The following is a 13,521-nucleotide window of genomic DNA, read 5'->3' as shown; positions in this document are numbered from 1 at the left end:
CAGTGGAGTGTCCTGCTCACATCCAGTCAAGGAGGGCAAACGACAGATAGTTATTCTTGTTGACAAAAGCACACACAGCAGCTCCTAAGCACTGAATACACACTGCCACACACTTCTAGGAACTACGTAGCAGGCATTAACTCTCCCTGGTTTGTGTCCTCAGAGAGCAGTTGAAGCAACAGTAGGACTGTGACCCCTATGCTTATGTACCTTCGACGGAATTTGCGCACACCACTTGAGACTTCTCCTACATGGAAGTTGCCATTACACTTGCCTCTTTTAGCCCCTCTTGATCATGGGGAGGCAAACCATGCACTCTTGTGCCTTGCCCACACTTTTTAGGACCTTTACTCCCGTTATCTCTTGTACACATGCACGTAGGTTATGGGTTTTAGTTACAATTCAGCAGTGTACAAATTTTGTTCATAAAAACAAATAAACAAAATAAAATGCATGATGACACTACAACTCTAAAACGCAATGCAATGTGGCACCTAGAGCTTTTTGCCACTTTGGGAATTGGGGATGGCTTAAAACATGAAGTGGGACGAAGGCTACTATCCTAGGGCCATGGACTGGCTGGATGCAGAAGCATGGTGGGAGGCACCAGCTGGGTAACCCACAAGGGAGGAAGCCAGGGGATTACTGGTGGGATGACAATGAGTGGTCAGAGGGAGAAGATTGGGAGGATGTGTCAGAAGCTAAAGAGGCAACAGGGCTTAGTGAACAGGAAGAGACTGGGATAGAGAGCAATCTAAAAGCAGAGGCAGATGTGGAGGCTAGAGGAGGGAGGGGGCACAAGGCAGAGATCAGGTAAGCTGTTGAAGAAGCCAGAGGGTCTCCCCCTCCAGCTGCAACCATCCTGGTCTCCCAGAGCATGAAAAAGAATGAAGAGAGCGGATGAAAGAGAGGCAAGAAGGAGGAGACTCGGGTTGCTTGAGAAGGATCCAGGAAGGAGATTTAGGGAACTGTGGGAAGGTGGGGACCTTCAGTCCTTGCAACTGCCTCACTGTGGAAAGTTACTAGGCTCATTAGGCTTGAGCTGTTTTGTTTCTTTGAATAAAGAGTTAACTTCACCGGCACCTTTTGAGTTATTACTTACCTGACCCTGGCAACTGCCTCTGACACCTGGCTCCCAGTTGCTGAAAAACAAGAGCTTGAAGGAGGATTCTTTTCAAAGGCTTTAATATCCAGATTCCTACAATACATATGCAAATTGCTGGTTAAGGCACAACAGGGAATGCACATAATTAATCCAAGGTTCAGCTACACAAAGGCAAGTGAATTAGCTCCCAAGGCTTAGAAGTTGATCCAACAATGACACATACCCTTGCTATCCTATATAAAGGAACAGGGAGGACTCAACTTAGCGCAGCAAGCATTTCTGCAATCCATCACTATGCTTGGTATAGGAGCCTCTTGCATCTAGACAGGAGGGGGTCTCTGCCCCCTGAGTGCTGGACAGGGCACCCCCCCCCCTCTGGATAGGGCTCCTCCTAGTGTCTGACTGTGCTGCGGAAGCTGGTACATGAGGCACCATGGAAGTGTCAAGGATTGCTCCAATAGTTGTAGAGAGGGAGGCAAGGGTGGCAGAGGTCACGGCTGTTGTTGCAGAGATGGGTGAGTTGGAGAGTGGGTTGAGGGGAAAACCCCATGCTTGGATCATCCCCAGGACCCTCACTGTCAGGTTGCCTCAACTACAGCATAGACCACCCCAACCCACTGGAGCCATCCTTCAAGGGAAGAGAGTGGAAAGGAGGAGCATGTGGCCTAGTCATGTAATTGCCATATGTCAGGTTTTCACTGGACACGTCCTCTTTTTCAGGAGTAAAATTTGTGTCCAGGAGGATTTTTAAAACTTGGCAAAATGTCTGGGGTTTTTTGGTTTGGTAGCAGGCCAAATTCAGCAGCGGAGGCAGGAACCTTATGGCCCTCATTGTCTTCTTCTCCCTTTGCCAGCAGGGGAGGCCAGCCCCACTCCAGAAGGATGCTGCCATTGAGGAGCACAATGGCCAGCAGGGCACACCCAGGTAAGCAGTGTGCTTTGTAGCTGCACAGTGCACAGGGCTGCAGAAGCAGGATTCCCGCTCTGCACCCCCGCCATTCCTTCGTCACTGGGGCCTTTGCTCAGCACCTTATACAGTGGTACCTCAGGTTAAGAACTTAATTTGTTCTGAAGGTCTATTCTTAACCTGAAACTGTTCTTAACCTGAAGCACCACTTTAGCTAATGGGGCCTCCTGCTGCCACCGCGCTGCTGCTGCATGATTTCTCTTCTCATCCTAAAGCAAAGTTCTTAACCTGAGGTACTATTTCTGGGTAAGCGGAGTCTGTAACCTGAAGCGTCTGTAACCCGAGGTACCACTGTATGGGCACCACGGGTCTCCTTCCTAGACCTGCACCTGTGGCCTCTCCTCCTCCTCCTCCTCCAAATGGCTGCTACCACTGTGCACCGCCAAGGCTCCCCAGGCTATTGAGACACCTCCCGGCCACGGTGCCTGGCCCAGACCAAGCAGGACGAACAGGAGCAGCCGGAGAAGCATGACTGGCACCAGGGCATGGAGGAGCAGGAGCAGCACAGGAGAAAGGGCTTTCCCGGCTGGGAATGGGCTTGCTCTAGTGGGGCTTGGGTATGCAGGGAAGCCCTAGCCACATCCCTAGGGTGCTCCTGCGTGGCAATGTGGAGCACGAGTCCCCAACATGCTCCAAGCCCAGTAATCTGTGAAGGTGTGTGAGGGACATAATGGTTGTGCTGCTGGAGAGAGCAACCCGCCACAAGAAAGTTGAGGCTGCAAAATGAGACCGGCGAGGTTCTGGGGAGAGAGCGCAGTGGCTCCTGGCACTGCTTGCCCCAGGACCACAGCTGCCTGCTACTACAGATCAGACCCCCCCCCCATCAGTAATTTGTTTTGTTTTGCCTTCAGTTGCTTGGTTTGATACATTATTATTATTATTATTATTATTATTATTATTATTACATTTTGGTGGGCGAGTGCAGAGGAGACTGAATATGCCAGCACCCATGGGGAAAGCCTGAGCCCTCAAGGATGCTGCCTCAGTAATTGCTCCAACTTCTGGATGCAGCAGTACCATCCTCATCCTTACATATATATATATATATTTAAAAATCCTCCCTATTTTTGGTTTGTTTTTGTATTTTTAATCATTTCCCCCCTTTTCTTCCATTTCTGGGAGGAGGGGGAATCCTCTTCTTCTTTTAACTATATCTCCCCTTCTCTTTCTACTCCACTTTAACTGACATCTCTTATTTATCACTCTCCATTTTCATTTTTATTACCATTATTAAATATTTCAATACACCTTTTATCTTATTACTACTATTCCCCCCCAGCCCACCTACAAATGTGTCACAGAAAATGTGTCCCCTTTTTGCTCTTCAAAATATCGCAAACCTATTTAATACTAAATCATAATTTACTGCTACATCCAAATGAGGCCATTGCCTGCTACTCACAGGTTTTGTAAGTGCTTGCTTTTAAATTAAAAAATAAAATCTGGAATTTTTATTTGTCTTTTTTAAAAAACAAAAAACAGGCACTATTGATGAGTGTTTCTTCTTAACTGAAGGGTGTTAACCTATTAGCTCACTTTGCATCCACATAGCCAATAAATATTGAGCTTGTTCAGAAAGGAGAAATCGTGGGAGGAAAAAGAAAGATCCTTCCAGCAACTAAGGCTGAGAACCTGGCCTGGAAATGAAAGCTCTTTGGTGTGTTTTGCTTCTCCATTGCTGATTCACACCACTCCATTGCTGGAATTTGCTGTGACGGCCAGGATTGCTCATAGAACTTATTAAATCATCATTCAGCGAGGGGCCTGGCATTTCAATCAGATGGGAGGATGGCTGCATTTTGTGTAACTCAAGAACAACAGAATGGACTACAATGCTACAATTCAAACACAATGACAGCCATACTGGAAATGTGTCTGCATAACGAATTCCAAAGAGGCAGGTTATGTGAGTGGGTTGCAGAATAAACAACAGAGAACGGCTAAGAAATTTTGTTATGACACAAGCTTCTACAGGGCTAGTTCACTTTGTCATATGCAGGCTTATGCCATAATGTTTATGTTAAGATATGTTAAGATGCCACAAAGCTCTTGTTTTTGTTATGTGGTGGAGGCTCCATGTGGTGGTATAATGCTTGAAAACGTCTCATTGGACAGATTGTCAAATGTGCACAGGGACATAGGAAACTTCTGAGTCAAGCCATTGATCCACCTTGCCCAGTATTGTCTGTACCACGCTGATGACCCTGAGACACTGTTGGGCTACAATTCCCATCAGCCCTAGCCAGCATGGCCAATGGTCAGGAATGTTGGGATTTCTTTTCATTCTGAAAAGTAGGATGCCTTCAAAGATAGGTTTGTCCAATGCAAAGAGAGACATATGGCCAACATACTTGCCTAGCACAAACCCCTGCACGTTTCCTGAGAATTAAGTCCCACTAATAGGACTTGCTCTATTGGCTTTACTCTCTGTATTTAAGGTCAGCTGTCAATATTTTGCAGGGGGGATTCAAGGGAATACTGAAGATTTTGATTTGTGTAATTAAAATGTATTAAAGTTCTCTGTCATACTAACACAACAAATTCACTTTTTAAAAACCATGACTAATTGTAGTTAGGAAAGTGACAGGGAAATGCTCTGAAAGTGTGGATGATAGAATCAGAGAATTGTAGAGTTGGAAGGGACCCGGAGGATTATGTAGTTCAACCCCCACTAATACAGGAATATGTAGCTGTCCCATACAGGGATCGAACCTGCAACCTTGGCGTCATTGGATGAATGAATAACAGGAAGATATATAAACACAGCACAAACAAACCAGGCTGAATGCTCACTGTTATATAACCTCCTGACAAACAAATCGGAACACGTGATCAATAAAACCAGGCATACTCTGCATAAGCTTTATGCAAGCAAATAATAATAATTACTTGCATTTACACACCACATTTTCTCCAAGGAGCTCATGGTTTGCCACCATGTAGAGATTGCAGTCCCAATCTCTGACCCAGGGTGAAGGGACTGGGAACATTACATCTGCCCAACTCCAGCAGCAGCACCTCAAAGGACCAGAAAATCGACTGCTAAATGCAGTTTTTATGGTTTAATTTGATTATGAACAAGCTGGAGGCTAGAATTTTTAGGAAGGAGCTTTTGATCATCCTTAATTGGCCTTGGCCAATGCTGGCAGCAAACGGCATTCACCCCCAAGGAACCTGTGTGCTGCTGTCATTGTCTCCAAAGAGTCAGAAGGAAAAAGGGATTCTGCTACAGAGAAGCCTCCTCCTTTGTCCTCCCCACATGTCCAATGTGTTACCTACAAAAAGCTGAAGGATGCTTACAGACTAATTAATTTGTTAGGAGGCACTTTTCAATTTTGCAGCCTCTTGGGCTTGTAAAAAAACCAAAAACAACAACAACTTTCCCTGGCTGGCAAATAAACATTAGCTGTAATCTCTCACACAGAGCCGTGCCTGCCTAAATCAGATTTAAAGACAAATTTAATTTAATTGTACTGAACTATCTTCTGAACCCACCTTTTGGAACACTCTCTGACACTGGTGATCAGGTGTTCCTGCATTCGAAACGTGCACAATAACAGGTTGAAGTCATGCAGCCCTCTCTGACCAAAAGGATCATAAACAATTGCTGCCAGCAGAGCAAAGATCCTTCTGCAGCAGAGTGGCATGCAGTTATGAAAGTCTCTTAGAGTTCTGCATCCCCTGGATTGCTAGTACTGTGAAAGAAATTATGTGGTTTTCTGGTGAAAAGGTCAGGGGGGGGGCAGCGTTAATGCACATGCTTTGCATGTGAAAGGTTCTAAGTCCAATTCCTTGCCTCTCAGCCTTTTTCTGTCTGCAGGCTGCATGGCACAACCATCTAAGGGCCACTTGGCAGCAGTGGTTGGGGCCTGAAGAAAAGTGGGGAGGAGGAACAGACATGACTTTTACCTTTGAAAAGAAAAAGTCAGGGATGGTAATAAAATTTGTTACCACACCTTCACCAGCCTACCCAGGGTGGATTATGACAATTAAAAATTCAATCTTTGTTCAAAGTATTTTCATTAACAACAAGAGGCAAATACAGTGGTACCTCTGGATGCGAATGAGATCCGTTCTGGAGCCCCATCCACATCCTGAAGCAAACGCAACCCGCGTCAGCGCATGTCGCGATTCGCCGCTTCCGCACATGCGTGTGATGTCATTTTGAACGTCTGTGCATGTGCAAGCAGCAAAACCCGGAAGTAACATGTTCCATTACTTCCAGTTGCCGCGGAGCATAACCTGAAAAAGCTCAACCTGAAGCATATTTAACCTGAGGTATGACTGTACAGAAAAAAGAAATAAGATTGTTTTTTTTTAAAAAAACAAAGATTAGTTGTCACAATTGTCAATAAAGAAATGTAGAATGCAGCTGTGATTTCCTAAGCTAAGAATAAAGCATTACTGAGAGGGAAAGGATGTGTTGTCTGTAATTACCAAAGGGTTCCATGGTCTCAGTCCATTTCAAAGAAATAAACACTGGGATGTAATAAATTAGGACACTTGCATAGATCTGTGGTACCTAACATTCCTGAGTTTGTATATAAAAAAATAAAATGAGATCAAATGGCAAAGAAGGGATCTTGATCACTTATGCCCCGGGCACTTTTGCTTATGCAAGATCTTTTCAAGAAGGGCCAAGCCTTGGAATAGCAAAAATCAAGATTATTGAGATCAAAAGCCTTCCAGAACTTGGTAGTTGTGGCCTGGGCCACTGTCAAAAGGTGCCATACCAGTTCCTTGTTATTCAGGTCTCGATCCGAATTTACAAACAAATTTAAAAGAGTCAGACAGGGGAAGGGATGGCTTGTTTGTCTTGCTAAAATTCAATATTAAAAACAGTTAAAACAAATTGCAGTCACAGGATGGGTCGTGAAAACACAAATCTATGCTGACAAAGACAGGTTAAAGATCTGTGTCTTCAGCATACCACAAAAACTATATAATGCAGGTGCCAGACTTAGCTCTTTGGGAAGGGATTTATAAATCCATAGAGCTGCCAGAGAATGCCCTCTACTGGGCTGCTAATATCCCACTTTCTGAGAGCAGTAGATAAAAATTACTACTGGGGCGAGGGGCACTTTCTGCTATTTATGTATGAACGTAACACAAGCTTAGTTAACAGTGAATTGCCCTTTATTATTGATGAGGCCTCGGAACCTGCGCAGAGTAGTAATTAAAGTCCTCCAGCCAGGCCACACCTGTGAGTTAACTCTCCAGGAGTTGGGCTCCTCGGTCGTAGCTGATTCTCTTAAAACAAGGGCAAATGCCAGATACAGCGGTACCTCGGGTTAAGTAGTTAATTCGTTCCGGAGATCCTTTCTTAACCTGAAACTGTTCTTAACCTGAAGCACCACCTTAGCTAATGGGGCCTCCTGCTGCCGCCGCGCCGCCGGAGCACGATTTCTGTTCTCATCCTGAAGCAAAGTTCTTAACCCAAGGTACTATTTCTGGGTTAGTGGAGTCTGTAACCTGAAGCGTATGTAACCTGAAGTGTATGTAACCCAAGGTACCACTGTATTTAGTTGGCAATGCATTCATTACAGGGAGCTAGAAACATTTGTTTGTTTGTTTTGTTGTAAGTTTGGGGGAATTAGACTGCATGATGTCTGAGTCCCTTATAATTATTGAGGTCCTGAACTTGACAAGGGTTAAAAATCTAATGGAGGATTCAATTGTTGAAGAAGTCAGGCCAGCTTCTTGGTGAGTCAAATATGTATAAAAAAGGAAGTGGTTGGATGGCCATTTGTTTTGGATGCTTTAGCTGATATTCCTGCATTGCAGGGGGTTGGACCAGATGACCCTTGAGGTCCCTTCCAACTCTATAATTATGATTCTATGACCCCCAAGAATCCTGTGAACAATAGTTCAGAGCTCACAGGTCTCAGCACACTACACAAACAACTCTTTCTGGATTCTTTTTGGGGGGGAGGAAGAGGGGTAGAATGTTTTAAATGTGCTTTAAATACATAATGTGAATGCAGCCTTTATGTAAATCTGCTGCTGTACATCCTTCCTTGGTTCCTGCCCTGCTATGCTCAATCCCTTTAGTGAGGCACAAAGGTAATAAACTGGAAATGCTTTTTGCAGGCTCCTAGTTTACTACTAATCCCATTATGCCTGATCAAAAAACTAATGGAAGACCCCCAAGGGCATCATGGTTTTTAATAGTAGGTATTTAAACAAGATGCTGTCTTTATAGTATACACTTGTGCATTTCAGCTTTATTATGCGGTGGGATGGACAGGTTTTTTTTGCCACACCTCCAGGAATAAAATATGTGAGACCAGGCAGGGCAGAGGGCCATGAATATGGTTGGTCTGCAACATGGAACATATCAAGCGATGAATTTCCCTGGTTGTACTGGTGGTTATTAGTGATCTTTTGCCTACTTAGCCCTTCCCCACCTGCTTCCCACCTGCATATCACACCCCACCCCAGAGCTTTTCCCCACTACACAGTATTCCTGTCCACTATTTTTCCCACGCAAAATATTCCTTAGTGCTGCTTTGGAGAAGTTTTTGAGTCCTGCAAGGTCAGTTTCCTCCTGCTGCTGCTGCTGCTGCTTGGAACCATGATACTGGAGGTCTAAAGTCAGAGTGGGCAAACACAGTAATTTATTTTCAGGGAGAAGCAAGGAGCTGGGGAACTGACTTTAAACTCTAAAGAAATTTCAATGGGTTGGTTGGAAGGTGTGAGGTACATTGGTCCAGGATGCCTAGGTTTGATTGTTAATTGGTCATTTCCTCCCTTTTCTGAGGCTGTGACCTAAAAAGGGGCAATTCCAGAAACGACCAGGTAGAAGAGCACTGTACTTGCTAAATTCCATAATATATGGTTGCATTAGTATGCTGATATTAGTAACATTCAGCCTCTACTTCAGTGCTTATACGACATCTGAACTATGCCTTTAGGTTGGGGAAAGGTGGAGGGGGTGGGGTGTTCAGTTTGAAATTATTCTTTTCAATTTATTTTAAAGCAGCTGAACTGCTTTTTTTTATATAAAAAAAGGAAAGCACTGAAGGGCTGTTGTACAGCAATGGGGCCAGGAATGGCATGGAAGAGACTCTTCTGTGTAACATCTCTTCTCTACACCCATGTCTCATAGATGGTTCAGGAGGATACCATGGTTAATGGTATCAAAAGCCAGTAAGAGATTTTGTTAGAGCTACAGGGTCATATTCTCCCTCTCCCAATAGTTGTCATTTACCAGGGTGACCAAAGCAGATTGAATCCAGATTGAAATGTGTCTACATATTGTTTTCTCCAGGAACACCTGCAGTTGTTTCACAATGGCTCCCTAAATTCCTTGTCCCAAAAGGTGGTATCTACGACAGAGCAGTAGTTGTTAAATGCCATCTGGTCCAGGGTGGGTTTTCCCCCCAGGAGTAGTTGAACTATCACCTCCTTCTATCTGAGCAACATCACTCCCTCATGAAGGGCAAGGGTGCAAATGACACGTTGTTGGGTACTGTCAGGGAACTGACATCGGAGCCAGAGGCGGAGGCAAGGCTCCCGAGTGATGCTGGATAAGGGCCCAGCAGGGAGAGAGGCAGCTCATCAGCTGGGGAAGGATATCAGCGTAACACCAGGGATAAAGGGGGGCAGATGGGGGAATCGGCGAGGGGGCTCCAGGACTCCTCACCGGAGACCAGCGGGGAGAGCACGGGTCCTCCGCTACCCACACCCTCCCTGCGCAGAAGACTTCCGCGCAGGGACAGTAGGAGGAGACTTGGAGTCAAACAGCTTTTATGCTGGAAGAGGTTTAAGAAACGCCCACTGACGGATTCTGCTAGCGACTGAAACAGCCACGAAGTGAAGGGCTATTCAGACAGAAAAGGTTTAACAAGGCAACCTAGCCAGGAGTGGCGGCAACTTAAGCACGAGCAACCCCTATATTTATGACAGGTACATATTCACAAGCACCCTGCCACCATCATCAGGCTACAAAAGCTGAAACTGATCCCACAAAACATGGCTTGATGGAGTGCTTGAAACCTATATTGGGAATACATCAATCACAGCATCTAGCTCACTATGGAGATGAATAAACCTTGCCCTCAAAGTGCCTAGCAAGCAACTCACAGAAGTGTTCTGGGCCCACTCCACTGATATAGGTGCCTACAGCCTGCTGACCACCCTGAAAAACTCCACCAGCTGATTTCTTGATGATGACTTGGAAGCAATGGAGTAGGTCCGCTTTGTGTTTTCACAGTCACAGAGTAGGCATGATTGCCTGTGTTTGGATATCTTTGCGGTGGGACTTCCACCACCTATGCTCTGTCATCCTGCCTGCCTGCTTCATCTCATTTATACTCTGCGGTGTATCAGGGGAACTGAATGTGCTCCACAGTAGCAGAGAAACCACTCGGGAGTGATCATTTCCATGTCCCTCTGAATCTCGCTGTTTCATAGCGAGACAGGGGCCTTGGTAGGATTGCCAGTCCTAGCTGTTGTAAAATTCCTTAGAGAGTACTGGAGTCTGTAGGCATGGGCATGTTTAAAGATGCATCTTCAGCATAGGAGAAGCTGAGCCAGAGTAAGCAACAACTGAACAGGAAGAGTCAGCAGATTTTTTATGCACTTTCAAATTTTGAGGGGACATTTACCCAGGCCTGCCATCACCCAGCGACCTTCATGGCCGAGTACAGTACGGCGCCTGCTTGGTCCCAACAGGCAGAGTTCCAAAGTGTAGGTGCTGCCACACTAAACAATCTTGAGTACTTGGTCTCAAAAGGCATTTGGGGGATTCATTTGTATAAAGCAGGTTTCAGTCTTATGAATCAGGGAAATTACTCCAGGTTTTAGTGTGGGCAGGGCTGAGAGGGGACTGTTGAAAAAAATGGAGGGGTTCAAGGATCTGGTGTAGAAACAGCAGCTGCAGTAGAAGCCCTGCCACGACTTCCTCACAAATAATAGCTGAAGGGGAGGCAATGGAACCTGGATCTCATTTTTGTGTGAAAAGTTGTGTGTGGAGAGCGTGAGGGGCTGTTCTTTCATCAAAAACTTTTGCTGAAAGTTTACAGGGCTGTGAGAGGCAGTTTGGCCTAGTGGTTGGGCCTGGAGGAGACCAGGGTTCCCTATTCCCACTCAGCTACTGCCTCTCGGCCTGAGGTATTACAGGGTTGTCGTGGGGATATAAATCGGGAACGGGAAGAGCCAGGTACATCAGCCTGGATGAAAAAATGGATGAAGCCTAAATAAACTCGTAAGATGCTTTTATCTCTTACCCACCTGAGTCACCTCTCAGTACTGACGCCTTTCACGCGAGCATGGCATGCTTGTGCGCTTGCGCCCCCGCCTGAGGAAAACATAGAGGCTTCCGCAGCTACCCTTAAAACCCTGGAATCCCGTGCCGTTGCTATGGGCAACCGTCACTTCCGCCCAGGTGAAGACCGGCAACCACAAACCCCAAGCCTGGAAAGCCCCGGAAGCTCAGCCGCCGGGGACAGTCTTGCCGCAGCTATGTTTATGCCTTTTACCTCATATCCGCTTCCGTGTCGCAGGGGGCGCCGCGCACCCAGTCAGATTGCTCCCTCGCTTCCTTCGCCCCGCCCCTGCCGCTGTAATTGGTCTTGCTTTGTCTCCCGCTCGTTTTCTTTTCTCCTCGGTCGGCTTACTCTCTTCTTGATTTTGGAGGGGCTAGGGATCCTCGCTGCTCCTCAGCAGGTCCCATCGGCGCAGGATATAAGTGTGTGCAGCGGGTCTGCTCAGCATAAGGTGGACGTGGGGGACGGGGCGGGTGGAGTGGTTACAGGCGCCTCACACACCCCCTTCCCAAATAGGGCGCAGAGAACGGCGGTGGGGACCTAAGTGGTGGTTTTGTATCGTATGTGTACAGTATATGGAACACCTCCCTACACGGGTATCGCCACACAGTGTGTGCGTGTGTGTTGTATGTACGTCAGTAAATACAGTATATGAATGTATTCGTAGGAATTTTTGTTCCATGTGCTGGCGGCGGCCTTACAGTAGTTCAACTCAATACAACATAGAATCACATAAAGACTACTAAATATAGCCATCCTAATTTATAAACTTTATGTGTGTTAGTTTATATGTTTAAGTGTATACATCTGAAATATTACGTATTTTGTGTGATGTCTGTATAATGTGAAGGTATGAATTGCTACTGAGTAAATGCAGCAAAAGCAGCAGAGACTTGAGTGTAAGTGTGCGTGTGATATATTTATAGAGAGCGCATGCAAAACTGTTAGTAATTGTCATCAGTGTATGATTTTAGTGATTAACAGAATCTTACCAGGATCCAGAGCTGTGTGAATATTTTAAAATGTCTCTTTATATTTATATATGCATCACACAAAAATGTATGTTTATTTATGTGTGTATGGTTAGATAGATAAATGGATATAGGACCACCACAGAAATGCAGGAAAACAGCATCAAGTATAGGCTAAAGAATTTAATTGTGTTAAAGGTGCTTCAAGATGTTCTTTGGTTTATGCTGCAACAGAGCAGCACAGCTGCCTACTGGAAGTTGAGTAAATGCCAGTTTTGTCCAAGCTGACCTTTGAACTTGTGTGTGATGTAGGGACAGCACTTGTCAGCTTGAGAATGCATATGAGACATTGACTTTGGTGCGTTTCAGCTCACAAAAGTTTTGTTTTATCCTTAGGTCTGATAGTGTTGGATCTGTGGAGGTTGTTGAAGAGTGGAGCGACAGCATGTCTAGTGGTCCCAGTAGCACAACCCCAGGATGGAAGCAGATGTCTTGGCGGAAGAGGCCACAGAGTGTCGTGGCTTGGGAGAGCAAAGCTGAATGGGACCAAGTGATGGTGGGCTTATATTGTGGGGACCGTGAGATACAACAGGATGCGTTGGACCGAATATCTGCTTGGAAAAGCAGGTAAGAGGGAATGTGAACGGGTTATAGAGGCAGCAAGCAGGTGGGTAGGTACCTGAAGTGCAAGGGAAGGATGGCAGGGGATAAGGTGAGTCAGACTCTATCCCAGAGCTTTCCAAACTTTACATGTTAGTGACACACTTTTTAGACATGCATTATTTCGCGACACAGTAATTCGGCAAATTGAAGGTTAAACTATCCCCTTTCAGTCCCAGGAGAAGTGCAGGAAGCATTCACATGGCACATCTACACACTGCAACTGACACACTAACGTGTCGTGACACACAGTTTGGAAAGCTCTGCTCTATCCTATGATTGCTAGGGGTGAAGACCTCTGTCCACTCCTCCTCTGCTTAGCAGCACCTATTCTTTTCTCAGTTCCAAGCTCTTGGCTTTTCTCTTGAATTTAGATCATTGGTTCTCAAACTTTTTTCTCTGGGCCACACTTTCAGAATAAAAATTTGCTTGCACCTCACTAAATTTTTTATTGATAAGAAATGCATTGGAAAACAAAAAGAAACAGCTCCCATCAATGCTTGCTTTATAACATAGAACATGAATACTTTATAATATGATCGTGGGACA

General features: G+C 45.5%; 2 protein-coding genes across 3 annotated transcripts in view; one reads left to right on the top strand and one right to left on the bottom strand.

Annotated features, from left to right (window-relative positions):
• The window catches only part of LOC308468051 (centrobin-like), an 82,672-nt gene extending 71,137 nt beyond the window's left edge, over positions 1-11,535 (bottom strand). The window contains exons 1-2 of the transcript XR_013981412.1: positions 11,307-11,535; positions 1,103-1,198 (exon numbers count right to left, since the gene is read on the bottom strand). The gene's annotated coding sequence lies outside the window, so the exon portion shown is untranslated. The remainder of the gene's footprint in view (positions 1-1,102; positions 1,199-11,306) is intronic.
• A 122-nt stretch (positions 11,536-11,657) lies between these two features.
• The window catches only part of LAS1L (LAS1 like ribosome biogenesis factor), a 43,915-nt gene continuing 42,051 nt past the window's right edge, over positions 11,658-13,521 (top strand). Inside the window, exons 1-2 of one of the 2 annotated variants that reach the window (XM_080989841.1) lie at positions 11,658-11,792; positions 12,709-12,939. In XM_080989841.1, the coding sequence (XP_080845967.1) occupies positions 12,758-12,939 (182 nt within the window). In that variant the 5' untranslated portion in view covers positions 11,658-11,792; positions 12,709-12,757. The remainder of the gene's footprint in view (positions 11,793-12,708; positions 12,940-13,521) is intronic. The other variant, XM_080989842.1, reaches the window with a different exon arrangement.

Source organism: Podarcis pityusensis (genome assembly GCF_964106645.2).
Source record: "Podarcis pityusensis genome assembly, chromosome: Z".
Lineage (NCBI taxonomy): Eukaryota > Metazoa > Chordata > Lepidosauria > Squamata > Lacertidae > Podarcis > Podarcis pityusensis.
This window is presented reverse-complemented; position numbering and strand designations above follow the sequence as displayed.